Source organism: Somniosus microcephalus, chromosome 9, assembly GCF_052327205.1.
Source record: "Somniosus microcephalus isolate GS21.2 chromosome 9, FLI_Smic_1.0, whole genome shotgun sequence".
Taxonomy (NCBI): domain Eukaryota; kingdom Metazoa; phylum Chordata; class Chondrichthyes; order Squaliformes; family Somniosidae; genus Somniosus; species Somniosus microcephalus.
Genome location: NC_140995.1, coordinates 51,945,290 through 51,971,850, shown reverse-complemented (window position 1 = coordinate 51,971,850; position 26,561 = coordinate 51,945,290). Strand labels below are relative to the sequence as shown.

Below are 26,561 nucleotides of genomic sequence, written 5' to 3'. Positions count from 1 at the left end.
CTGGAGAGCCTAGAACAAGGGGGCATAGACTCAGGATAAAGGGCCAGCCTTTTAAGACTGAGATGAGGAGAAATGTCTTCACCTGGGAGGGTTGTGAATCTTTGGAATTCTCTACCCCAGAGAGCTGTGGATGCTCAGTCGTTGAGTGTATTCAAGGCTGAGATAGATTTTTGGACTCCAGGGACATCAAAAGGTATGGAGATCGGGCGGGAAAGTGGAGTTGAGGTAAAAGATCAGCCATGATCTTATTGAATGGTGGAGCAGGCTCGAAGGGCCGTATGACCTACTCCTGTTCCTAATTCTTATACTGTATGTTCTTATAATATTATTTAATTTTATAAGTTTGCTTTGTTTTGTGGTTTAGTTCCTTATTAGTTGGGCTTAAATAAAACGGGCAATTTTCTTTTGATGATAGCCCAGGGTCTCTTTCTGAGTTTTCAATTAAGAAAAGTGTCAGACGAGTAAACCTTAATAATTTCATCGAGTGGCAGGCTCCTGCATTTGATTGACAGGCCGGCCCCCGTGACCTGTGCGCGCGCGTTTCCTGCCTGGCCGGGCGGGTGAGAAATGCAGCGGGGGCGCGCGCGCTGTTGTCAGGGAGGCGGGGGCGCGCGCGTCGTTGTCAGGGAGGCGGGGGCGCGCACGCGGTGCGGCCGGCGCAGTTGTCAGGGCGGCGGGGAGGGAGCGCAGGTCAGCGCCTGTCGTGAGTTGGGGCCGAGTGGAGATGGCGGGTTCGGTGTTGGCCGAGTCGGTGTGGGGCTGGTCCATATTCGCCCTGGTTTTACTGGTAGGCAGATGGTGGCGCTGTGTATCTCGGTCAGATTATTTGTTTTAGCTTGGTTCGGACGGGAGGCCTGTCGGTGCAGGCCCGCCTCTGGCGCATTCACCAATAACGAGAATTAATGATTATTGGGGTTGTTGGGGACCAGGGAACTGGGATTGACAACTTTTACCCGACAAGAGAAGTGGGAATTTGGTCAAGGCCTGGGCAAGGGGGGGGTCAAGGCCTGGGCAAGGGGGGTGTCAAGGCCTGGGCAAGGGGGGGGTCAAGGCCTGGGCAAGGGGGGGGGTCAAGGCCTGGGCAAGGGGGGGGGTCAAGGCCTGGGCAAGGGGGGGGGTCAAGGCCTGGGCAAGGGGGGGGGTCAAGGCCTGGGCAAGGGGGGGGGGTCAAGGCCTGGGCAAGGGGGGGGGGTCAAGGCCTGGGCAAGGGGGGGGGGGTCAAGGCCTGGGCAAGGGGGGGGGGTCAAGGCCTGGGCAAGGGGGGGGGTCAAGGCCTGGGCAAGGGGGGGGGTCAAGGCCTGGGCAAGGGGGGGGGTCAAGGCCTGGGCAAGGGGGGGGGTCAAGGCCTGGGCAAGGGGGGGTCAAGGCCTGGGCAAGGGGGGGTCAAGGCCTGGACGAGGAGGTCAAGGCCTGGGCAAGGGGGGTCAAGGCCTGGGCGAGGAGGTCAAGGCTTGGGCAAGGGGGTTAAGTTTTGACATTTTCTTCTGCAGATGAACATTCACAGAAAACATGCATAACTAGTGCGTCCACATCACAACAATACACTTTAAACAACAGTCAAAAAAACTTCTGGGTTATGGCACTTGCAAAACCCCCAAAAATGACCATTACTTGTCTCCTATCAAAACTGAGAGTGATAGTTTTTTGCTGGGCAAGGGTATTAAGGGTTACGGAACCAAGGCGGGTAGATGGAGTAAAGATCAGCCATAATATAATTGAATGGCAGAACAGGCTGAGGAGCTGAATGGCCCCCTACTTCCTGTGCAGATTTATAAGTGTATTATGCATGTTATACAACAACAGCAACAACTTGCATTTAATTAGCACCTTTAATGTAGATAAACATCCTAAGGTGCTTCACAGAAGTGTAATCAGATGGAAATTGACACTGAGCCAAAGAAGGAGATAGATATTGGAAAAAGAAAAGAAAGACTTGCATTTATATAGTGCCTTTCACGATCTCCGGATGTCCCAAAGCACTTTACAGCCAATGAAGTACTTATGAAGTGTAGTCACTGTTGTAATGTAGGAAAGGTGGCAGCCAATTTGTGCACAGCAAACTCCCTCAAACAAACAAACAAAATGACAATGATCAGATAATCTGTTTTAGTGATGTTGCTTGAGGGATAAATATTGGCCAGGACACTGCGGACAACTCCCCTGCCCTTCATCGAAATAGTGCCGTGGGATCTTTTATGCCCACCTGAGAGGGCAGACGGGGTCTCGGTTTAACGTCTAATCTGAAAGACGGCACCTCCGACAGTGCAGCACTCCCTCAGTAATGCACTGGAGCATCAGCCTAGACTTTTGTGCTCAAGTCTTTGGAATGGGAGTTCAACCCATGACCCTTTGACTCCGAGGTGAGAGTGCTACCAACTGAGCCACAGTTGATACGGAGAGACAGGTGGTGAGGCAGAGGTTAAGGGAAAGAAATCCAGACCTTGGGTTTTAGACGCCTGAAAGCACGGCCACCAGTGATGGGGCAAGTGGAGTGAGGGATGTTTAAGAGGCCAGACTTGGATGAACACAGAGTTCTCCATGGGTGGGGTAAATAGTTTTAGGACTGGAGGAAATTATAGAGACAGGGAAGGAAAAGGCTAAGAAAGGGATTGGATCATGAGGATGACATTTTTAAGTTGAGGCATTGGTGGACGATTAGATTCATCCTCTTTCTATCATCCTGGTCAGAGGAGCCTGTGCTGTACTGTATCAATCTGTTTAAGTCTTCAAATAGTGAAGTGAATTCTCCCACAAGTGCGAGTAGTTTTATTTAGGAAATGCTGTAAGTCTTGTATTGTAATTGCCTTTCTTGCATTTTTTTGTCATCAGCTGACTTTGGGGAACTGCAACAGCTATGTTTGGAGTTTCGCTTCCTTCTTTGAGTTTACAATTGAAAAGAGTACCATTTTAATGAAAGTTGCGCCTTTTATTTTTGTTTACATAATATATGAATTATAAAATAAGTTTCAAAAGGCTTTTACTCATGAAACAAATGTTTTGACAAGTGGGAAAAGCATGTTTCTTTATAATCCAACTTCACTGTCTGGAAACTTCCCTTCTGTGCACTGGGGTTCTGATTGGATAAATATTTTTATGCTTGTAATTCGGGTATAAAGAATGTTTGAAAGGCGGGGGCGGTGTTGGGGCATATGATCCAGTTTGTACAAAAATGCATTTGAAATTGCCACAAATGTCTTTTGTTCTGTCATGAGCTGAGTGGGTGCCCTCCATTTGAATGTTTCTGTTGGTTGTGTATTTAAAGATGCTGTAATTGTGATTCAGTATAAACAATGTCGTTCTACAAGGATGAAATACCGTTATAATAAAACAAAGCGAATGAAGCAGTGCTTAATAACTTCATCTGAGCACTTCCAATTTGGAAAAAAACCATTCACTTGTGATTGTCACTGTTTTTAAGGTTTTCCTGCATGGATTTTGCAATCAATTTGTTTACGGCTACTGTGGCTTTATTGCACATTGTAAAACGTTGATGTCTTGTAAGATTCGTCCAAAGTTGTACAGGGGTTGGGTGACAAAAGGGTTATTTTAATAAAAGCCTCCAATATCTCATCATTATTCATATGCCAGCTTAAGTGTCAGCAGAGTCTTGCCTTTAACCTGGTGCCCACATATGTACACTACTTATAGAATCATAGAATGGTTACAGCACAGAAGGCTCGTCGAGCCCGTGCCGGATCTCTGCAAGAGCACTTCAGCTAGTTCCTCTCCCCTTTCCCTGCAATTTTTTTTCCTTCAGGTACTTCTCCAGTTCCCTTTTGAAAGCCACGATTGAATCTGCCTCCACCACCCTTTCAGGCAGTGCATTCCAGATCGTAGCCACTCACTGCGTAAAAAAATATTTTTCCTCATGTTACCAACTTCTGGTTGGGTTCACTGGATTGTAATGACCAGGAGTGGGAAACCTGCATTTTTTTCATCCCTAACCCAGGGGCACTGAGTCCGAGGCCAACTGCAGCCCCCCGACTACTCCAAGCAACTGAGCTCAAGTACTGTAGCATATACTTGGGATTGCTCCTCGAACCTTTCGGGATCAAACTGCCCACTAATTGCTGTGGAAACCTGCTAAGCATTGGCAAAGCTAGGACAATCTTGTCTGATTCAGACTGTTTTCATCTTGGATCATGTTGAGCTTTTCTTTTGGCAGTATGTGTGAGGATTTGAAATATTTTTGTGGTGTTGTCACTTGTGACTGGTGCGAGGAGATGGTCATGCAGTGGCTTTGATACTGGATTAGCAACCTGGCGGTTGAGAGTTCAAATCCCACAATTGCAAATTGTGAAACTGAACTCAATAAATCTGGTTAAGTTGTGAGCTATCACCAGAAAAATTATGATGAAAGCTGCCAGATTGTTTTAAATACCCAACTAATTCATTAATGTCCTTCAGGGATGCACACCTGCCACCCCTCTCTATTTTTGACTTGATCAATAAGGATGACCTGGGGTTACCCCTGTAGAATGGCACTGGGAGAAATCCTCTCCAGTGTCCTAGGCGAGCAGTGACTTGTCTCCAGCTCTGCCCAGTTTGCTGTCCTGGCTTCCTCAGTGAGGCTCAGGTAGACTCCCAGGAACGGGAGGTGGATGGTGTTCCAGGTGGAGGCTTGGAGATCCTCTGGCAGAAAGTCTACCTGCCACTGACCTAGCAAGAGTCCAGAATATTTGTCCCAATTGATCCTTGCCGAGTACACCTGGGACTTGCGCAACCTCCGCAAGTTAATGGAATCTGTGATCACGAGAATTGCGTCATCGGCGTGAACCAAAATGCAAACCTCTACGCCCGGCTCATGCAGAGCCAGCCCGAACAGCCTCTTTCACAAGAGGCACAGCAAAGGCTCTACGCAGATAGTATATAAACGGTTGCCATGGGGCATCCCTGATTTATTTCTCTCCCAAAGCGAAGAAACGCTGTCAAAGCTCCATTGCCTTTAATTACACAGGAATACACAGGATATAGCACAGAAATACACAAAGAATATACGGCACAGAAACAGGCCATTCGGCCCAACCAGTCCATGCCAGCATTTATGCTCCACTCGAGCCTCCTCCTGTCTTTCCTCATCTAACTCTATCAGCATAACCCTCTATTCCCTTCTCCCTCATATGCTTGTCCAGCCTCCACTTAAATGCATCCATACTATTCGCTTCAACCACTCCCTGTGGTAGCGAGTTCCACATTCTCACCACTCTCTGGGTAAAGAAGTTTCTTCTGAATTCCCTATTGGATTTCTTGGTGACTATCTTATATTGATGGCCTCTAGTTTTGCTTTTTCCCACAAGTGGAAATACTCTATCTACGCTGTCAAACCTTTCATGATTTTAAAGACCTCTATTAGGTCAACCCTCAGCTTTCTCTTTTCAAGAGCAAAGAGAGACAGCCTGTTCATCCTTTCCTGATAGGTATACCCTTGCTTTTATGGTATCGTCCTTGTAAATCTTCTCTGCACCCTCTCCAGTGCCTCTATATCCTTTTTATAATATGGCGACCAGAACTGTACACAGTACTCCAAGTGTGGTCTAACCAAGGTTCGATACAAGTTTAGCATAACTTCACTACTTTTCAATTATATACCTCTAGAAATAAACCCTAATGCTTGGTTTGCTTTTTTTATGGCCTTGTTAACCTGTGTCGATACTTTTAGTGATTTGTGTATTTGTACTCCGAGATCCCTTTGCTCCTCTACCCCATTTGGATTCTTATTTTCCAAGTAATATGTGACCTTATTTTTCTTACCAAAATGTAATACCTCACATTATCCGTGTTGAATTTCATTTGCCCACATGCCATTCTGCAAGTTTATTAATGTCGTGTAATTTGTTGCAGTCCTCCTCAGTATTGACTATCCGCCCCCCCCCCCCACCCCAGAATTTGGTGTCGTCTGCAAATTTAGAAATTGTGTTTTTGATTCCAAAGTCTAAATCGTTGAGATAAATTGTGAACAACAGTGGTCCCAGCACTGATCCTTGTGGGAACACCACTTCCCACCATCTGCCACACTGAATAGCTACTGTTTACCCCTACACTCTGCTTTCTGTCTTGAAGCCAGCTAGCTGTCTATTCTGCTACTTGTCCACTGACTCTGCATTCCCTGACATTCATTAGTCTATTATGTGGTACCTTATCGAAGGCCTTTTGAAAATCTAGATAAATTACATCTACTGCATTATCCTCGTCTACTCTCTCTGTTACCGCTTCAAAAATTTCAATCAGGTTGGTCAAGCAAGACTTTCCCTTTTGAAATTCATGCTGACTTTATTGGCCCAGAAATTCGGGTCGGGGGCTTCCCGCGGGTGCAAGCCCCCGACCTGCACTTACCTTGCGTGCCGGCAGTTGAGCTCTGGGCTCCCGTGGAATTCCGCTCCGGGGCCTGCTCCAACTCCCGGCGCGCTGTGCTTGCGTGTCCCAGGGGCGCAGTTAGTGCGATGCGTCCCCTGGGATCACGTGAGCCATGGGCAGCCAATCGGAGGAGGGAAAAGCCCATTCATAAGATTGACAGGAAGACCTGTCTAAGCTTATGAATACTCCGGCCCCAAAATAGTAGTAAACCTTCAAATACATTTAAAAAAAATCATCACACTTTTTAAATAAACTATAAATTACATTAAATAACTATTTTAAACAATAATTTACATTTTTGAAAAAAATAATTTTATAAAAGAATGGGGCTAAAAATAAACTTACCTTGCTTTAAAGTATTTAAAAATAATAAACCTGTGGAAAAAATGTTTTAATTTTAATTAATTGACCACTTACCTTTTAAAATGCAGGCCTTACGCCTGGTTTTTACACTTCTAAAATCTAAAGACTTACCCTCACGGAAAAACCTGTTTAAAAAAAAACGTAAGTTCAAAGCGCACGCGCAGACTCCCGCGCGCACGCGTTCGACCTCTGAACCCCTTCGTTCAGAGGAACGGAATTGCCGGTTTCCCGCGCATGCGCAGTGCATCCAAGAAACCGGCACTTCCATTGGGTCCACGTGTGAGTACCTCGTGCGTACTCACGCATTGGGACCCGAATTTCTGGGCCATTATATTTTTGATTTCGAGATATTCTTCCATTTTCTCCTTTAGTAGGGATTCCATTATTTTTCCTACCACCGATGTTAAGTTAACTGGTCTATAGTTCCCTGGACATGTTCTATCTCCCTTCATAAATATAGGTATTACGTTAGCTGTCTGCCAGTCCTCTGGCACTACACCTTTTTCTAATGAATTACTAAATATGTGTAGTAATGCCTCTGCTATCACTTCCCTAGATTATTTTAAAATGTGTGGATGTAATCTGCCTGGACCAGGGGTTTTATCCTGTTTGTGTTTCATTAGTTTATTTAATAAATCTACTTGTTTTATTTTAAATGCAGTTATCTCATTACTAATCTCATCATCTGATGCTATCTCCACCTGTTCTATCTCCTTGGTTAAAAACTGAAGCAAAATAATTATTTAATATGCCTGCCATCTCTCTATCGCTGCCTGTGGTATTATCCTGTCCATCCCTTAGTGGCCCTATTCCCATCCCAACCTTCATTTTTTTATTTACGTGCCTGTAAAATATTTTACTATTTTGTTTTATGTTACTTAATAATTAAATTTCATAGAAAGAAAGACTTGCATTTATATAATGCCTTTCACAACCACTGGACGTACCAAAGTGCTTTACAACCAATGAAGTAATTTTGAAGTGTAGTCACTGTTTTAATGTCTCATCCGAAAGATGGCACCTCCGACAGTGCAGCACTTCCTCAGCACTGCACTGGGAGTATGAGTGGAGTGGAACTTGAACCCACAACCTTCTGACTCAGAGGCGAGAGTGCTACCAACTGAGCCACTGGCTGACACTACATAGTTCCTCTTTGCCTTCCTAATTTTTTTTTTACTTCTCTCCTAATCTCTTCGTATTCTCCCTTATCATGCTCTCCCCTGCTGTCCATGTACTTAATGTGTACCTCTTTCCTTACCCTCAATTTTCCCCTTATGGCTTTACTCAACCACGGTGTCTCATTAGTGTTTAGCTTGTTGTTGTTTTTTAGTGGAATATATTTTTCCTGGACTCTCTTGAACACCGTTTTAAATGTTTCTTATTGCTGTTCTATGCAATTGTTTGCCAATATTGTTGTCCATTTTATTTTCCCAAGTTCTATTCTCAGCCCCTCAAAATCAGCTTTTCTCCAATCTATTACCCTGGTCTTCTTCATACTTACGTCTTTCTCGGTTATTATCTTAAAGTGTATTATATTATGGTCACTATTGCCTAGATGTTCCCCTACTTTTACTTCTCTTATCTGCTCTGGTTCATTCCCCATTACTAGATCCAATAGCGAATCCTCCCTTGTTGGGCTTTTTACATATTGGGTTAGAAAGGAGTCCTGCACACATTGTAGGAACTCCATTCCCTTATCCCCTTTACCTTCCTCTTCCGTCCAATTAATATCTGGGTAGTTGAAATCCCCCATGATTATTATGCTATGTTTTTTACTAATTTCCCTAATTTGTTTGCATATTTCTTCCTCCACCTCCCTTCCACTATTAGGTGACCTGTAGACAACCCCTATTAGTGTGATTGATCCTTTATTGTCTTTTATCTCTATCCACATGGATTCTATTTCTGTTTTGCTGATAGCTGCGTCACTTTTTTTCTACTGCCATTAAGTTATCCCTAATAAGTTCAGCTACTCCACCTCCCCTTTTTCCCTCTGTTTTCTAAATATGTTACACCCTGCAATGTTTAATTCCCAGTCCAGATTTTTCTGTAGTCATGTCTCAGTAATCCCTACTATGTCTGGTTCTTCGCGATGCATGATTGCCTCCAGCTCCCCTGTTTTAGTGTGGACACTGTGTGCATTGCTGTACAGACAGATTAACTAATTTTTAATAGCAGTTCCTCTCACTTTATTTTTAACGATTTTTTTAATTCCTGTTCAATAACTCTATTTATTCCCTGGCCATCAATGTCCTCCCTTACTTTACTCTTTCCTATGCTCTTCTTTCCTGTTTTGTTTATATTTAGGCTGGTTTCATTTCTTGTAGATCCCTCCCCCACCCATCTTACAATTAGACACACTGCATAAATATTCGTGATCCAGGGAAAGGAAGGCACTCAACAGATCAGTCCTCTGGGAAAGATGGATCAGATCATGAACCATATAGATGTTATGGATGGTACAGCCTAGAACCATGTAGGACTGATCAGGGTGGATTATGTTGGCCAACACGATGCCAAGTTGGGCATACATGGCCCTGGCAATGATCTTGTCAGTGTCAGCTGTGGTTCAGTTGGTAGTGCACTCGCTCTGGGTTCAAGCCCCACTCCAGAGACTTGAGCACAAAAATCTAGGCTGATACTCCAGTGCAGTATTGAGGGAGTGCTGCACTGTCGGACGTGCCATCTTTCGGATGAGAAGTTAGAGCAGACGGGGCCTCGGTTTATCAGGTGGATGTAAAAGATCCCATGGCACTATTTTGAAGAAGAGCAGGGAGTTATCCCCGGAGTCCTGCCCAAAATTTATCCCTCAATCAACATCACTAAACAGATCATCTGGTCATTATCACATTGCTGTTTGTGGGAGCTAGCTGTGTGCAAATTACAACAGTGACTACATTTCAAAAGTACTTCATGCAGGGCCAGTACTGCCCTGTACCAAGAAAGGGTCAGCTCCCCGGTCGCCAGACTTTTCCCCCTGGACCAATCGCCAGACTTTTCCCCCTGGACCAGTCGCCAAACTTTTCTGCAGGATCTGTGTGTAGCTGTCGCACAGAACATCCCAGAATGCCTCATGGAACTCCATGGTCAGCCTATCCAGTGCCGGAGCTTTATTTCGAGAGAGCTGATCAAGGGCAGCAGTCAGCTTTGCCAAGGTTATCGGATCCTTGAGCCACTCGGTGCCACCTGGACTGACCTTCAGCAGGTCCTCCCACAGGATTCTGCGGGCATCCTTGCCGGACAGATCCGGAAAGTAAAGAGCCTCACATTAGACATGGGGCCCTTGTGTTAATTCCCTCTGGCTCTGTGAAGGGATCCATCATGGCCAGCAGCCCAGTGAGCTGCTTCTGTATCCCCTGCCTCTTTTCCAGTGAGCAGAAGAATGGTGAACCGTGGTCCAAATCCCAAAGGAATTGGAGTTGCTACTTCATGATTGCGTCTCTGGACCCAATGAGTCGCAGATCCTTCAAGGCGTCTGTCTTTTTGTACACCCGCTGCAGGGCTGGATCTTCGGAGAAGTGACCGGGATAGAGCTCCAAATCAAGCACCTCCTTCTCCAACAGCCTCATCTTGGACTCTGGCCTCTTGGTCAACCCCTTCACATACTTTTGACAAAAGTGCCGGATGTGAGCCTTGCCCACATCCCACCATAACCTCGAAGAGAAGCCCCCCCGGCACCTTCCTTCTCCAGTGATCAGTTGGGGCAAAGCTCACTGCACTTTGTAAGGTGGTTGGACCAGTTGTTGACGGCAATAACCTGCAGGAGGATGGCGACTCGGTGGTGGGCACAGGGGATGATGTTTATTGCTGTGAACACTGCCTAACAGTCTTGAGGAAGAAGACAGCCTTCTCAAACATTCTCGAGGCAGCAACCATGGCCGAGGGGCTTACAGCCTCGGCTATGGCCTTGACGCATGCCTGATGGTCATGGTGGGATTGGTGTAACACTACACACCATTTTTCCGGATTAAAAATTGAAATGGAGCAGGAGTGGTAGAGGCGGCGGGAGCAGCAGCCACCCTCACGTACTCCCAACTTGGGGCCTGATACTGGCACGGATGTCAGTGTCATGGTGTGAAGTATTTTTTTGTCTCCAGTCGATTGTTATACGGCTGCTGGTAGTAATTGCAGTAATAATCCCCCTGGGAGGTTGCATGGTGTTAATAGGCGATTTGGGCGGTGAGGGTGGGGAAAGGAGTGAAAGCCACTACTTTAATTTGATGGTAGCAGGGGCCCACCAAGCTCTTGAACCTCCCTGGTAACCAACAAGGAGAGTTGATGTTTTTGAAGTATAAACTCTCCTCATCCTTTGAAAAGAGAGAAAACGTGGGGTGGCAAGTCTGCACTGCTTTCCCAAGGAAGAGAGGCATTGCAACCATGGTGGTGCAGACTACAAATAAGTGCCAGAGCAGTTCTTCTAGGGGGAGGGGATGTCTTCATCCAGGCAGATGGAACCGCATGGGCAATACAATTCCTTTTAAAATCCGGAGATCTCTTCTACCACCTGCATCTCATCCCGGGCAGGTAATTAGCCTGTCCTGAGCAGTATGGTGGATGGTTAAAGGCATGTGCTAATATTCAAGGGTGGTAGAAGTTTGGAACTCTCTTCCGCAAATGGCAATTGATGCTAGGTCAACTGTTAATTTTAAATCGGAGATTGATAGCTTTTTGTTTACCAAAGGTATTGAGGGATATGGGCCAAAGGTGGGTAATTGGAGTTAGATTGTAGATCAGCCAGATTTTATCGAATGGTGGAACAGGCTTGAGGGGCTGAATGGCCTATCCCTGTTCCTGTGTTCCTATGTTTATTTATTACCTCATTGCTGTACGCACTCTGCCTTCACCTCTCTTCCTTGGGGCTGTAAGTTTAACAGCCTCTCTTCAGACCACAATAGATAATCCCACACATATGAGGGGAAAGCAAGTCCAAAAGTTGAATATGCACCACCCTTCCTGTTGTTGTCTTTTCTCCAGGTGTTTCTCTGTGGTTTCTCTTAATTATTGTTTTCTTGTCCTCTTGCATCTTGCTATCCTACAGCCAGGTGTACCTCTTCTCCTTGTCCTCCTCAGGGTCAGATCATGCTTATGCTATCTGGGTTCAAGTGGCTTACTGCTTCTCCTTGTCTTCCAGCCCTTCTCATCCTTGTCCTCGTCAGGATCAGATGAAGCTAGCTGGGGGGCAAGTGCCTCCCCTCTCTGATCTGGCTTAGCAGTGACTGCAATCCTACACTATTTGGTTAATTCTGTCCTTTGAAGTGGCCTAGCAAGCCACTCCGTTGCACAAGCAATCACTATGAAATAGAAGGTCCACCAACACCATCTCATTAGAAGGTCCACCAACACCATCTCATTAGAAGGCCTATTTGGGGCAACTAGGGATGGGCAAAAAATGCCAGCATCACCAATGTTCCCAAACAATAAAAGCTTGCAAAGGCCACTTTGTTTAATTGGTACGATAGCAAAATACTGCAGATGTTGGAAATCCGAAATAACAACAGAAAATGCTGGAAAAACTCAGCAGGTCAGGCAACATCCATGGAGAGAAATTTGAGTTGACGTTTTGGGTCGAACCCTTCTTCTGACAGGGCTAGACAGACTGGATGTAGGGAGGATGTTTCCCCTGGCTTTGTGGGGGGTGGGGTCTAGAACGAGGGGTCACAGTCACAGGATATGGGGTAGGACTTTTAGGACTGAGATGAGAAATTTCTTCACTTGGAGGGTGGTGAACCTGTGGAATTCTCTACCACAGAAGGCTGTGGAAGCCAAGTCACTGAATATATTTAAGAAGGAGATAGATAGATTTCTAGACACAAAAGGCATCAAGGGGCCTGGGGAGAGAGTGGGAATATGGTATTGAGATAGAGGATCAGCCATGATCATATTGAATGGTGGAGCAGGCTCGAAGGGCCTACTCCTGCTCCTATTCTTCTATGTCTCTATGTTTCTATTCAACTCTACCTCATCACCACGACTGCCTCTGATTTGTCACACTACTTGTCCTGACATTCAGTATTTGATGAGCAGACATTTCCTCCAATTAAATATCGGGAAGACTGAAGCCATTGTCTTAAGCCCTCCCCTGCCCCACCCCCCCACCCCCCCAAACTCTGTCCTCTAGCCACCGACTTCATCCCTCTCCCTGGCCACTGTCTGAGGCGGAACCAGATTCCTTGCAACCTTGGCGTCCTATTTGACCTTGAGTTGAGCTTCCAATCCCATATCGTCTTGATCACCAAAACTGACTACTTCCGCTTAAGTAACATTACCCATGTCTGCCCCTGCCTCAGTTCATCTTATGCTGAATCCCTCAACCATGCCTTTTTTACCTCTAAACTTGACTATTCCAATGATGATCTACCAGCCTCCAATCTTGCACCCTCCGTAAACTTGGGCAGCAGAGATTTAGATGAGCTCATGTCCTAACTCAAACCAAGTCTCTTTCACCCATCTCCCCGTGCTTCCTGACCTACATTAACTACCGGGTGTCTGGCAGTGCCTTGATTTTAGAATTCTCATCCTTGTTTTTAAATCCCTTCATGGCTTTGCCCTTCCCTATCTCTGTAACCTATCCAACCCTAAGACCCTCCGAGACCTCTGCACTCCTCCAATTCTGGCCTCTTGTGCATCCCCGATTTTCATCGCTCCACCATTGGCGACGGCGCCTTCAGCTGCAAAGGCCTTAAGTTCTGGAGTTGAGGTCCTAAGCTCTGGAATTCCCTCCCTAAACCACTCTGCCTCTCTTTCCTTTTAAAATGCTCCATAAAATCTACCTTTGACTAAGCTTTTGGTCACCTGTCCAAATATCTCCTTCTGACACTCAGTCAAATTTTGTTTGATAACACTCCTGCGATGTGCCTTTTGGTGTTTTACTACATTAAAGGCGCTATATATAATTGCAAGTTGTTGTTGAGTGCAATAATAAAATAATGTTGGAAGGACTTTCACAACTAGCTTTTTTATTAAAACAAATTACACCAAGGCAAATGGGTACCAAATTTTAACTTTTATAAAGTAGTGAATTCCCAGGAAAGGGGGTATGAATGAATTGGAGAAATAGGAATTTTTTAAAAAATCTGAGCTCGGTGGGGAGGGGAAGAGAGTACAGTATTATACATGAAGCAATGAAACTTTCTAAAGTTAATCCTATTCTGTGTTAAATGCTAATATCCCACAATATTTCATGAGCGTTTTGGGTATTTTGTGGGGGTTGGGTTGGAGGTGCGGGATGTGAACAAATAGTTTAAAATAGTTACAAAGTTTCTGCACTGCCAAGTGGAACTCTTGCTTGTAGCAGAAGTTTGAAAGTTGAAATGCAGGGTTAAGTCATAGAAACATAGAAGATAGGAGCCATTCGGCCCCTTGAGCCTGCTCCGCCATTCAATGCGATCATGGCTGATCATCCAAATTCAGTACCCTGTCCCTGCTTTCTCCCCATACCCCTTGATCCCTTTAGCCTTAAGAAATATATCCAACTCCTTCTTGAATATATTTAATGAATTGGCGTCAACTGCCTTCTGTGGTAGAGAATTCCACAGGTTCACCACTCTCTGGGTGAAGAAATTCCTCCTCATCTCAGTCCTAAATGGCTTACCCCTTATCCTTAGACTGTGACCCCTGGTTCTGGACTCCCCGACCATCGGGAACATCCTTCCAGCATCTAGTCTGTCCAGTCATCTATTCGACGATGAATTAGGTGTGAAAAAAACAACTTGCCTGTTGATACTAAATTGTACTGGTATCAACAGGCAAGCAAGTTTTATGTTATCATAGCAACCACCAGAATCTGTTTCATAGGACATCTGTTCACACAAAAAGTTTGTTCTATTGTTTCCTGTTGTGCCACCTAATGTTCAGCACTAATGTTCATTGCTCCCACAGTGATCAGCTTTAATCTGCATATTGTGATGCCTCTGATCGCATGGATATTTAGCATGATTGTTATTGTGCAGAGCAAAGAACCTTGAATATTGTGTGAAATAGCTGTCACAAAGGCTGAAGAATGTGCAATCTGAAATAACGATTGAATCTTCTAATTAGAAATTAAGTTTCTTTATCAGGCGTGAGATTGTGTGATTTCTATTCCCCAGGTGATGGTCTACCTATTTACTGAAGGTCTATATGATTTGTTCCTTTGTTGGGCGACTTGATGACAGTAGTGCTGTGCTGTTTTGGTTCTGGGCAGCAGACTTTTAAGTGACTTTTGTTTCTTTCCATACAGTGGCTTCATTTAACAAGTCTTATGTCCTGAGATACTCACAATTGGAACAACAACTTGTATTTATATAGCACCTTTAATGTAGTAAAACGTACCAAGGTGTTTCACTACCCTAGTAGGTTCATGACTCAATTGTGGAACAAGTTTTTGGGACCAAGACAGCCCTATGACTTTGTACTCCACTCCAGTTTGAGGAATTTGGCATGATGGTGGCTTTCATGTGACTCTTGTGTGGAGAGATTGGACCCGTGAAGTGGTGTGGTTGTTAAAACATACTGTTTATGTAACTTACATTTCCTCTTTTTTTTTATCTTTCCTTTTTGTTTTTAATATGTAACCTTTTGTTAGAGTGACACACAAAAATAAATCTAACTGCATCTTTAAATCACTCATATTTGCTGATCATAATTATCAGTCTTTCCCCAATAGTTCTGCATTCATAGTATGCCCCCATTATATCAAAATGTTATTAATTTGTTCACTTTTGGGATACATATTCTACAGAATACATATATTTTGTCTAGAATGGGCAAACTTCTGTGTTTTCTTGCTGCTTACCTCTTTTTTTTAAAGTCCAATGCTGTAAAAGGTAACTGATAATTGTGGCTTTGCGCTGTATTTTCCATAAGTTGGGATGTGATTTCCAATGCTGGTCAAAGTCATCTTCAGAATAAGCAAATAAAAATGAGTTGAATGAAGAGGTTAATGAGGAGTTGAGGGCAAGCATGCTGGACATGGAAAAAGCAAGTTAAAAAAGGGATAGCAAAATGTTGTGGATGCTGGAAATCAAGTTAAAAAGGGATCTGGCACAAATGAACTGGGCAGAAAAGTGAGCAAACAGCTTGACTAATCAGCAGTCTGAAATCTTCAGATATGAGATGGATGGAGTGCAAAATAAATGTATATTCCAATAAGATGAAAAAGGGGTGCATTAAAATAGAATTCCATGGATAAAGAGAGATTAAAACTAAACTGAAATATTTTTTCAAATGTTTGCATTATAACAAGAGGTCAAAGTACAATTATACTGAAGGAAGGAGAATGAGAGACTTCATTTACTTTGTGACCTAAACTATAGAAGAGTGGGTTGGAAATGGTTTCCCCCCAGGGGTCAATGCTGGCTCCACTTTTGTCTTTCCCTATTCACTTTATTTCCTCTGATTTGGGAGTCAGCAAGGAGAGAAATTAGAAGCAATATATTTATGCAGAAGCTTGTTGGAGCATGGAATGCTTTGCCACAGGAAGTGGTTGAGGGAGAAACCATGGCATCTTTAAGGGAAATTTGGATAAATATTTGAAGCAGAGGGTGATACAGCGCTACGGAGAAAGTATGGGGAAGTAGGACTAATCTTGGATTGCCTGAGCAAAGAGTTGACAGATATGATGGAATGAATGGCTATCTTCTGTGCTGTAAAATTGTATGGTTTAAATCACACAGCAAGTTAAGCCTCTCATTCTCCTTTTTTCAGTATAATTGTATTTTGACCTCATGTTATAATGGAAACATTTTGAAAAATATTTCTGCAGGAATGTCTTTCTTTCCAAATGCTTAGATTCCTGTAGCTTTCTGTCTCTGTTTCCCATGAATAGAGGATGTATGAAGGATATTCTGCTGCTACGAGAGGTCATGAATGGTATCTGAATGTTCAAACTCTCTATGGTGAATGAAGAAACCTGTCGGACTACACCGGTCTTTGGACTGGTAGAATTTAACAGGTCCTCAAGTTGAACCTTGCAAGTGACTTTATAGTAATTTCCTACTACAGTATAATAGGGGCAGAGCTCGTAGGCTTCAAAAGTCTCTCAGCTCTCGCATATGACTTGATTGCTACTGTCCCAAATTCTCCTGCACATAATAATCTACTGTCTCACTTGCCAATGAACTAATTGTTAGAAAACAAATTCTCAACTGTTTATTTTGCAGGATATGTGGTAATGTAATCTCTGGGCACTTGCTTAGGCTGAATAAAACTGTACACAGCCTTGTGACCCTACATCATCTCCTTTGCCAAGTTTCCTGGTTTCCACCGCTGCAACATTACCTGGTTCCAGCCTTACACCAGGCTCCCACTGTTAAAACCTTTATCTCCACACATTTGTCAGCTCCAAACTAATTTACTCCAGTGCTCTCCTTGTTGGCCTTCTATTGTCCACCCTTCATAAACTCCAATTTACCCAAAACGCAGCTCTCCACATCCAGTCCCACTCACCTATCACCTCTGTCATCATTGATCTACATTGGCTCCCTGTTCTTTGCACGTCTGATTTAAAATCCTCGTCCTCGCCTTCAAATCCCTCCTCGGTCTTGCAGTTGACTACTTCTGCAGCTGGCCAATTACTGCCCTATCAGCCTCCTCCCAATCATCAGTAACGTGATGGAAGGAGTCATCAATAGTGCCATCATATGATACTTGCCAATAACCTGCACACCGGTGCTCAGTTCGGGTTACGAGAGAACCACTCGGCTCCAGTTCTTATCACTGTCTTGATCCAGCCATGGATGCAAGAACTGAATGCCAAAGGGAGAGCTGTGAGTAGTTGTTCTCAACATTAAAAGGCAGTGTTTGACCAGATATGGCACCAATGCGGTCTATCCAAATTAATGTCAGGAGGGAAGGTCAATGGGAAAATCTTCCAGTGGCTGAAGTCATACCTAATGGAAAGGAAGATGGTTGTGGTTGTTGGAGGCTACTCATCACAGCCCCAGGACGTCGTCGCACATCTTCCTTAGGAAAGCATCCTCGGCCCAACTTGCTTCACCAGTGACCTCCCCTCCATTATAAGGGCAGGAGTGGGGCTGTTTGCTGACACAGTATTCAGCCCCGTTCACAACTCTGCCAATAATGAAGCAGTCCATACTGGCCTCATCAGGACCTGGGCAACATATAGGCTTAGGCTGACAAGTGACAGGTAAACTTTGCACCACATAAATGCTAGGTCATTACCATCTTGAATAAGAGAGAGTGGTGAGTATTCCATCACTCTTGATTTGGGCCTTGTAGATGGTGATGATGGAGCCCAGTCATCTCTCTTGACCTTCAACGATACCACCGTTGCTTAGTTTTCTTCTCTTTCTCCCCCCGCTCATCAAATGCTTGGGGGTCACCTTTGACCAAAGGCTAAACCACGCAAGCAATATGAACACTAGCTACAATGGCAGAGGCTGGATAATCTGCAACCAGTGGCTCACCTCCTGACCCCTAAAAGCCTTTGAACCATTTATCTACAAGGCTCAAATCAGGAGTATGATGGAATACTCAATACTTGCTTGAATGGACGCAGCCCCAACAACGTTCGCGGAGATTGACACCATCCAGGACATAGCAGTTTGCTTGATCAGTGTCCCTGCCACTGGACTTGATATTCACCCCCCACCATCATTGACGCATTGTGCAATCAACAGGATGCATTGCAGCAACATGCCAAGCTTGCTTCGACAGTGCCTCCCTCCTCTGCAATCTCCACCATCAAGAAGGCCCAAGGATGGCAATGTCCTGGGAACACCATTACCTCAAGGATCCTCTCCAAGTCACACTCCATCCTGACTTGGGCATATATCACTGTTCCTTCATGGGTTAATATTCTAGAATTGCCAACTTAATGCCATTGTGAGAGTACCATTACCACAAGAACTGAAGCTGTTCAAAGGGAAGCCCTGCCACCACCACCTCAGGGCAGTAACTACTGCATTGCCAGTGTTGTCCACATCCTGAAAAATAATTTAAAAAAGGCTCCAGCTCCATTCCCCACATGCACAAGTACTCTTGACTCTGGTTTCCTATGCATCCCCACTTTGCCCCACCATTGGCAGCAGAGCTTTTATTTGCCATGGGCCTATGCTCTGGAACTCCTTCCTAAACCGGTCCGCCTCTCGACTTCTCATCCTCCTTTTAAAACCTATCCAAAACCAATCTTTGAAATGTAGCCTTTAGTCACTATTCTTAACCTCTCCCATGGCTTGGTGCCATTTCCTCTTATTTATCTGTAAAACACATTGGGATGTTTTGGACATTAAAGGTACTATTTTAATGCAAGTAGTTGTAATTTTGGGGCTTGTTGAGTAGGACTGCATTGGTTGTATTTTTTTCACTTGAGCATAGAGACCAGCCATTGTGTGCTATAAAACCAGAAAATGCTGGAAATATTCAGCAGGTCGGGCAGCATCTGTGCAGAGTGAAACCGAGTAAACGTTTCAGGTTGATGATCTTTCATCAGAACTGGAAAAGGTTAGAGATGCCACAGGTTTTAAGCAAGTACAAAGGCGGAGGAAAAATGAAAAGGGAAGGTCTGTGATCGGGTGGAAGGCAGGAGAGATTAAATGACAAAAGGGGTGATGGTGTGAGGCAAAGGGGAGTGGTAATGGGACAAGTAAAGATACAAAAGGTGGGTCTCGAAGAGGTGTAAATGTGAATATCATCCCCCCCTTTCCCTGCTTCTATACTTGCTAAAAACCTGTTGCATCTCTAACCTTTTCCAGTTCCGCTGAAAGGTCATCGACCTGCAACGTTAACACTCTCTCTCTCTCTCTCCACAGATGCTGCCTGGCATGCTGCGTATTCCCAGCATTTTCTGTTTCTATTTCAGATTTCCAGCATCCGCAGTATTTTGCTTTTGAATCAGCCATTGTGTGCTGCTGTGTTCATCACATCTGTTACTATCCACTGTCCTCTGGGTTGAGATTGCTGAATCCCAATTAAGACATGACACACAATCTTTTCCTTTGAAGTTCTGGTGTTGGTCTTCCTGGGTGCTGCTTTTATCAGGGCAAATCGTGTTCTGTTTTATTGCAGGAATTCAACTGCTCTGCTGGGCTCTTCAAACTCAGCCCAGTTTGAATCCAAGCTCAGTCTTGTAAAGCAATTTTCATTATAGCTTTGCTGTACTGTACCTGCTCGATCATCTGCAGCTTGTAGCTAGCCTGTCTCTATTCGTAAATGACAAAGCACCATGAAAACCTTTTTTTGCTTTAAACTTGTGCATTTTCCATGGTATTGTAGTGTTTTATAGCAACAAGAACATTATGCAGTGCACAATGTATTATATAGCTCATCGCCGGTAATGCTCCTTAGCGAAAATTTAGAAAACAAATTCTAAACCTCTGGTTGTTTGCCACTCTTACTCTTGCTATGTTCCTTTCCCATTCCCTGTCTTCCACATGCTTTATTTGTGCGCTCTGTATACTTTTCTTGTGTTTATATCTCTCTATTTCTGACACTAACAAAGAATCATTTTTTAAAGTATTTTATCTTTGTCTCCTTACTCGTGTGTCTAAGAATCACCTGGCTTTTACTCGTATCCTTTACTTATGTACTTTTATCTTTTTTCGATCTCCAGCAAAGAAGCAAGCTTGCAGTTCATTTGTATGAAGCCAAGTGAGTGCTGGGATCAGACAAGGACTAGAAGTAAAGTGCTGGCTACAGGAGAGGGACTAGTGGAAGGCTGGAGTTAGGTTTCAGGTGCGAGGGAGGGGGTAGTGCTGGAACTGGGTGGAAGAGGAATTGGGCACGGACGTTCAGATGCGAATGAGACGTTTCGGGAAGAAAAGAAGAAAGACAGACTTGCATTTATATAATGCCTTTCATGACCTTGGGGTGCCCAAAGCACCTTACAACCAATGAAGTACTCTTCAAGTATAGTCTCTGTTGTAATGTAGGAAGTGCGACAGCCAATTTGCACACAGCAGGCTCTCCTAAACAGCAATGAAATTAAAGATTAAATCATCTGTTTTAGGTGTTCATTGAGGGATAAATGCTGGTCAGGACCACTGGGAGAAGTCCCCTGCTTTTCATTGAATAATGCTGTGGGATCTTTTACATTACATCTGAGAGGGCATACGGGGCCTCGGTTTAACGCCTTGCCTGAAAGAGGAGGACTCCATGCATGCAGCACTCCCTCGCTACTGCACTGAAGTGTCAGGTTAGATTATGTGCTTAGGTCTCTGGAGTGGGACTGGAACCACAACGTTCTGAGCACTCAGTGGATAGCAAGGAAAGAGTGCTACCCACTAAGCCACAGCTGACATGTGTACGGGTGTATTGGACCTTGAGGAAGGCAGAAAATACATGGAGCAGAGCTGAAGGGGTATTAACTTAGGGAGGGTACAAAAAGTGATAATACAAAGTGGGTGAGAAATTGAGAATAATAGAGAAAGGGGAGGAACTAAGGGTGTTCAACGATGGAAGTGGGGAGGGAGCAAATACATTGTTGGACCGGGGGGGAAAAAAATTTAAACGGGAAGGAAAATGGGAGATGCATGAAATATAAGGTAGAGAATTTATAACGGTAAAAGGCAGCTTGAGGGATGTTGCACTCTAAAATGGGATGGGGAGGGGGAGAAAAAATAGAACAGTAAATGCAGATGAAGGAGATAGTAATAGAAAAAAAATGGACATAAATAGGATGGCAAAATAAAATTGATAAAAGGAGTAAAGGCTGTATGAAGGAATGGGTCTAATTATGGGGTTGAATGAGGAAAATAAACTGAGGGAGATGGAGGGCAAAGGAGTAATGGGGGAAAACCAAAAGAAAATGCATTTAAAAACAAAATGATTGAAGACAGGGAAAAAGTCAAAGAAACCAAAAAGAGCTTCAAAATTAAAGCAGGATGTGATAGATTAAAAAATGAAGGCCAATGGAAAAAGCAGGAGTGAGGGAGATTTGAGTGGCAGTAATTCAGTCACTAAAGTATAAGACATCTGCACTTGTACTTTTCCTGACCACTTGTGTTCATGATGCTGAACCAGTGCAGGTTCAGTTTGTACTACATACCACTCTCTATAAAAATATATTTTTATATTTCACATCAGTCTAATTATTAGAACTGTTTTTCTTCTGAGAATTCAAGTGTGCACAAAGCATAAATGTTTTAAACCCACAGCAAATACCAATAGCCTAATTAGCCATATACTGTAACTGCCTCCAGCTACACTAGATTTAATCTGCAGTGAAATATAGTGCATCATTAAACCTTTTTATGGCCGCTGTTATACCACACACTGGTGCACTGAGCAATAATGGGTTTATTTTTCTCTGGGGCACTCTAAAAGATGTACTGTAAGCGTCTTCTACTGTTGGTTCAGGTGTGCAATTCACACTTTATCCTGTTCTAGACCAAACTCTGCGAGCGTCCATCCTGTGTGTGTCCGTCTGTCCTAATTGACAGCTGGAAATCTTCAAGCTGCAAGTGAAATCCAACTAGGTGTTGCGTAAATATCCCAAGTATCTTGCACAAATGTCAGTTGGCGGTGCAGTAGGTTTAATTGCACGCTGTCCTTTAATCTCCAGGATTTAGATTTGCATCCTGCTCAGACTAGGATGAAAGTCAAACTGCCAGCTCCAAGGGTACAAGTTGCAATGAGTTTAGGCATTCAACCCAATTCTGGATTGTGATGGGGAAATAAAATTACTTCAGTCACAAGTTGCAAGAATTGCTGGTGTAAGAAATTGAAATTTTGCACTCGTGTGGTTGGGTTGCTCTTGTGTACAGTATTTAGGACTAAGGCATGTGCTACAGTATGGGTGGTTCCCAGATATTTTTTCTTGTACCCAGTGCAATGACATGATTGCTTCCACAGGCAAGCCTACACTTCTAATGAATTGAAACGTGATCATCTAATCAGAGCAACTTTGGAGGTACAGGTGAACAATAAAACCATTTACAGGAAACTTTTTTTTATACGGGACCGACGTGGTGTTGGTTCATCAAAAATTCCGGATAACCGAGAGCTATAGTAAAAGATACGGAGAGCTCCGTATAAAGCAACAAACCCTGTTGCTTAGCAACAGGTGCAGAACAATGGCCACAAGTTCCAAGCGTCTCTGTAGCTTAGCAACAGCTGCAGCCACACCCAATTGCACAGCAACAGATCGAGGAAGGCAAGTAATATGAAGTAAAACTTAACTGAACCTACTCCTGAATTTTGCCGGTTAACCGAGATTTCCGGTTATTTAGGTGCCGGTAAATCGAAAGTTTCCTGTACAACTGATGTATATATTGGAAACAAAATGCTAATCTCTGACTGATGGACAAATGATACTTTGATGCGCCTTGTATCCTACACTACAGCTACAAATCTGTTATCAAAAAGTAAAGTTAAAAAGGAAAGCGCTAACTCAGCAGATTTTACTAGATTACAGTAAATTGGAGGATAATTGATTACTAGTATTTAAACCTGGTTCAAAATAATACCCATCTCTATTCAATAATTCTCATAATTTGTAACACATATCTCTAAGGAAATGCTTATGTATGAAATCAGGTATTCATAGTGTTTCCACCATCTCTAGCTTGTTCCACTGCCAGGATGTGAGGCAGCAGTTATACTGACTCTTGGTTTTTAAAGTGTGAACTAAGTCAAAGTGATATCAAGAAAGGCATCTTTCACAATTAGTCAAACGGTGATTAAAAATAGACTAATATCGCTCGTAATTAAAGCTGACTCACTGTAAAACACTTCTTGCAGGGACAGACCCGTCACTCAAATTAGGTTTCACAGGTGTCAAGGAAGGTGCCTGGGTGCCATCCTCTGGCCATTCATTATTTTCAGAATAAAGAGCAGAGCATGTGACAAACACAGCCTAAGGCTCTTCAAAGACCTGACACCATAATGCCCAAAATAGGCAGTAAATCTGGTCAAATCATAAGAACATAAGAAATAGGAGCTGGAGTAGGTAATTTGGCCTTTCGAGCCTGCTCCGCCATTCAACAAGATCATGGCTGATCTTCCTCAACTCCACCTTCCCGCACTATCCCCATATCCCTTAATTCTCTTAGTTCCCAAAAATTTATCGACCTCTGTCTTGAATATACTCAACAACTGAACATCCACAGCTCTCTGGGGTAGAGAATTCCAAAGATTCACAACCCTTCGAGTGAAGAAATTTCTCCTCTTCTCCGAACGAAATGGCCGACCCCTTATTCTGAGACTGTGATCTCGAGTTCTAGATTCCCCAGCCAGGGGAAACATTTTCTCAGCATTAAACCTGTCAAGCCCCTTAAGAATTTTTTATGTTTCAATTAGATCACCTCATTCTTCTAAACTCTGGGGAATATAGACCTAGTCTACTCTATCGCTCCTCATAGGGCAGTCCCCTCATCCCAGGAACCAGTCTAGTGAACCTTCATTGCACTCCCTCTAAGGCAAGTAGGTCTTTCCTTAGGTAAGGAGACCAGAACTGTACACAGTACTCCAGGTATGGCCTCATCAATGCCCTGTATAATTGTAGTAAGACTTCTTTACTCTTATACTCTAATTCCTTTGTAACAAAAGCTAACATACTATTTGCTTTCGTAATTGCTTGCTGTACCTGCACGTTAACTTTCTGTGATTCATGTACAAGGACACCCAGGTCCCTCTGAATGCAAACATTTCCCAGTCCCCCTCCATTCAAAAAATATTCTGCTTTTTTGTTTTTCTACCAAAGTGGATAACTTCACACTTCCCCACATTGTATTCCATTTGCCCACTCATCAACCTTTCTATATCTCTCTGCAGCCTCTTTGCATCCTCCTCACAGCTTACGTTCCCACCTAACTTTGTATCATCAGCAAACTTGGATACATTACACTCATTCCCTTCATCTAAGTCATTAATATAGATTGTAAATAGCTAAGGCCCAAGCACTGATCTTTATGGTACCCCGCTAGTTACAGACTGCTAACCCGAAAAAGTCCCGTTTATTCCTACTCTCTGTTTTCTGTCCATTAACCAATCCTCAATCCATGCTACTATATTACTCCCAATCCCAAGAGTCCTAATTTTGTGCAATAACCTCTTGTATGGCACCTTATTGAATATTTTTTGAAAATCTAAATACACTACATCCACTGGTTCCCCCTTATTCATCCTACTAGTTACATCTTCAAAAAACTCTGAACAGATTTGTCGAACAAGATTTCCCTTTCATAAAACCATGTTGACTCTGCCTAATCATATTACGATTTTCTAAGTGCCTTGTTGCCACGTCCCTAATAATAGATTCCAGCATTTTGCCTACAACTGATGTCAGGTTAACTGGCCTATAGTTCCCCGTTTTTTCTCTTCCTCCTTTCTTAAATAGCGGGGTTAGGTTTGCTACCTTCCAATCCTTGGGGACTGTTCTAGAATCTAGGGAATTCTGGAAGATTAATACCAGTGCATCAACTATCTCTGGAGCTAGCTCTTTTAAAACCCAAGGATGCAGGTCGTCAGGTCCAGGGGATTTGTCGCCACTTAGTCCCATTAATTTCTCCAGTACTATCTTTACTTATATTGATTTCTTTAAGTTCCTCATACTCTCTGGACATTGGTTCCCCATTATTTTTGGAATTTTTTAATGCCTTTTACCGTGAAGATAGATGCAAAGTATTTGTTTAATGTCTCTTCCATTTCCTTATTGTCCATTTTATTGTCCGTTTAAAAAAACAAGCCTGAAAGCTTTGTGTCTTAATGCGAGGAGCATTCGTAATAAGGTGGATGAATTAGCTGTGCAAATAGAGGTAAACAAATATGATTTGATTGGGATTATGGAAACATGGCTGCAGGGTGGCCAAGGCTGGGAACTCAACATCCAGGGGTATTCAATATTCAGGAAAGATAGGCAAAAAGGAAAGGGAGGTGGGGTAGCATTGCTGGTTAAAGTGGGGATTAACACAATTGTAAGGAAGGATATTAGCTCTGATGATGTGGAATCTGTATGGGTAGAACTGAGAAATACCAAGGGGCAGAAAACATTAGTGGGAGTGGTATATAGACCTCCAAACAGTAATGCGGAGGTTGGGGATGGCATTAAAAGGGAAATTAGAGACGCGTGCAATAAGGGCACAGCAGTCATCATGGGTGACTTTAATCTACATATAGATTGGGCTAACCAAATTAGTAACAATACTGTGAAGGAGGAATTCCTGGAGTGTTTACGGGATGGTTTCCTGGACCAATACGTCGAGGAACCAACTGGAGATCAGGCCATCTTAGACTGGGTATTATGTAATGAGAAAGGATTAATTAGCAATCTTGTTGTACGAGGCCCCTTGGGTCGGAGCGATCATAATATGATAGAATTCTTCATTAAGATGGAGAATGAAGTAGTTGATTCAGAGACTAGGGTCCTGAATTTAAATAAAGGAAACTACGATGGTATGAGGCGCGAGTTGGGTAGGATTGATTGGGGAATGTCACTCAAAGGGTTGATGGTGGATAGGTAATGGCAAACATTCAAAGACCGCATGGATGAACTACAGAATTTGTTCATCCCAGTTTGGCATAAAAATAAAACAAAAAAGGTGACTCAACCGTGGCTAACAAGGGAAATTAGGGATAGCATAAGATCCAAGGAGAGGACATATAAATTGGCCAGAAAAAGCAGTAAACCTGAGGATTGGGAGCAGTTTAGGATTCAACAAAGGAGGACAAAGGGATTAATTAAGAAGGGGAAAATAGAATGAAAGTAAGCTTGCAGGGAACATAAAAACTGACTGTAAAAGCTTCTATAGATATGTGAAGAGAAAAAGATTGGTGAAGTCAAGCGTAGGTCCCTTGCAGTCAGAATCAGGGGAATTTATAATGGGCAACAAAGAAATGGCAGATGAATTAAATACATATTTTGGTTCTGTCTTCACAAAGGAGGACACAAATAACCTCCCAGAGATGTC

General features: G+C 43.5%; 1 protein-coding gene across 3 annotated transcripts in view; it reads left to right on the top strand.

Moving 5' to 3' along the window:
* lmbrd1 (LMBR1 domain containing 1) overlaps positions 1-26,561 on the top strand; it is a 351,792-nt gene that overhangs the window by 22,310 nt on the left and 302,921 nt on the right. The window contains exon 1 of one of the 3 annotated variants that reach the window (XR_015079486.1): positions 641-787. The exons of 1 other annotated variant lie outside the window; for it this stretch is intronic. Coding sequence is in view for 1 of the 2 variants with exons in the window: in XM_085996566.1 (XP_085852692.1) it covers positions 725-787 (63 nt within the window). In the remaining variant the exon portion in view is untranslated. Of the gene's footprint in view, positions 1-640; positions 788-26,561 lie in introns of those variants that run through there. One more of the 3 variants, XM_085996566.1, reaches the window with a different exon arrangement.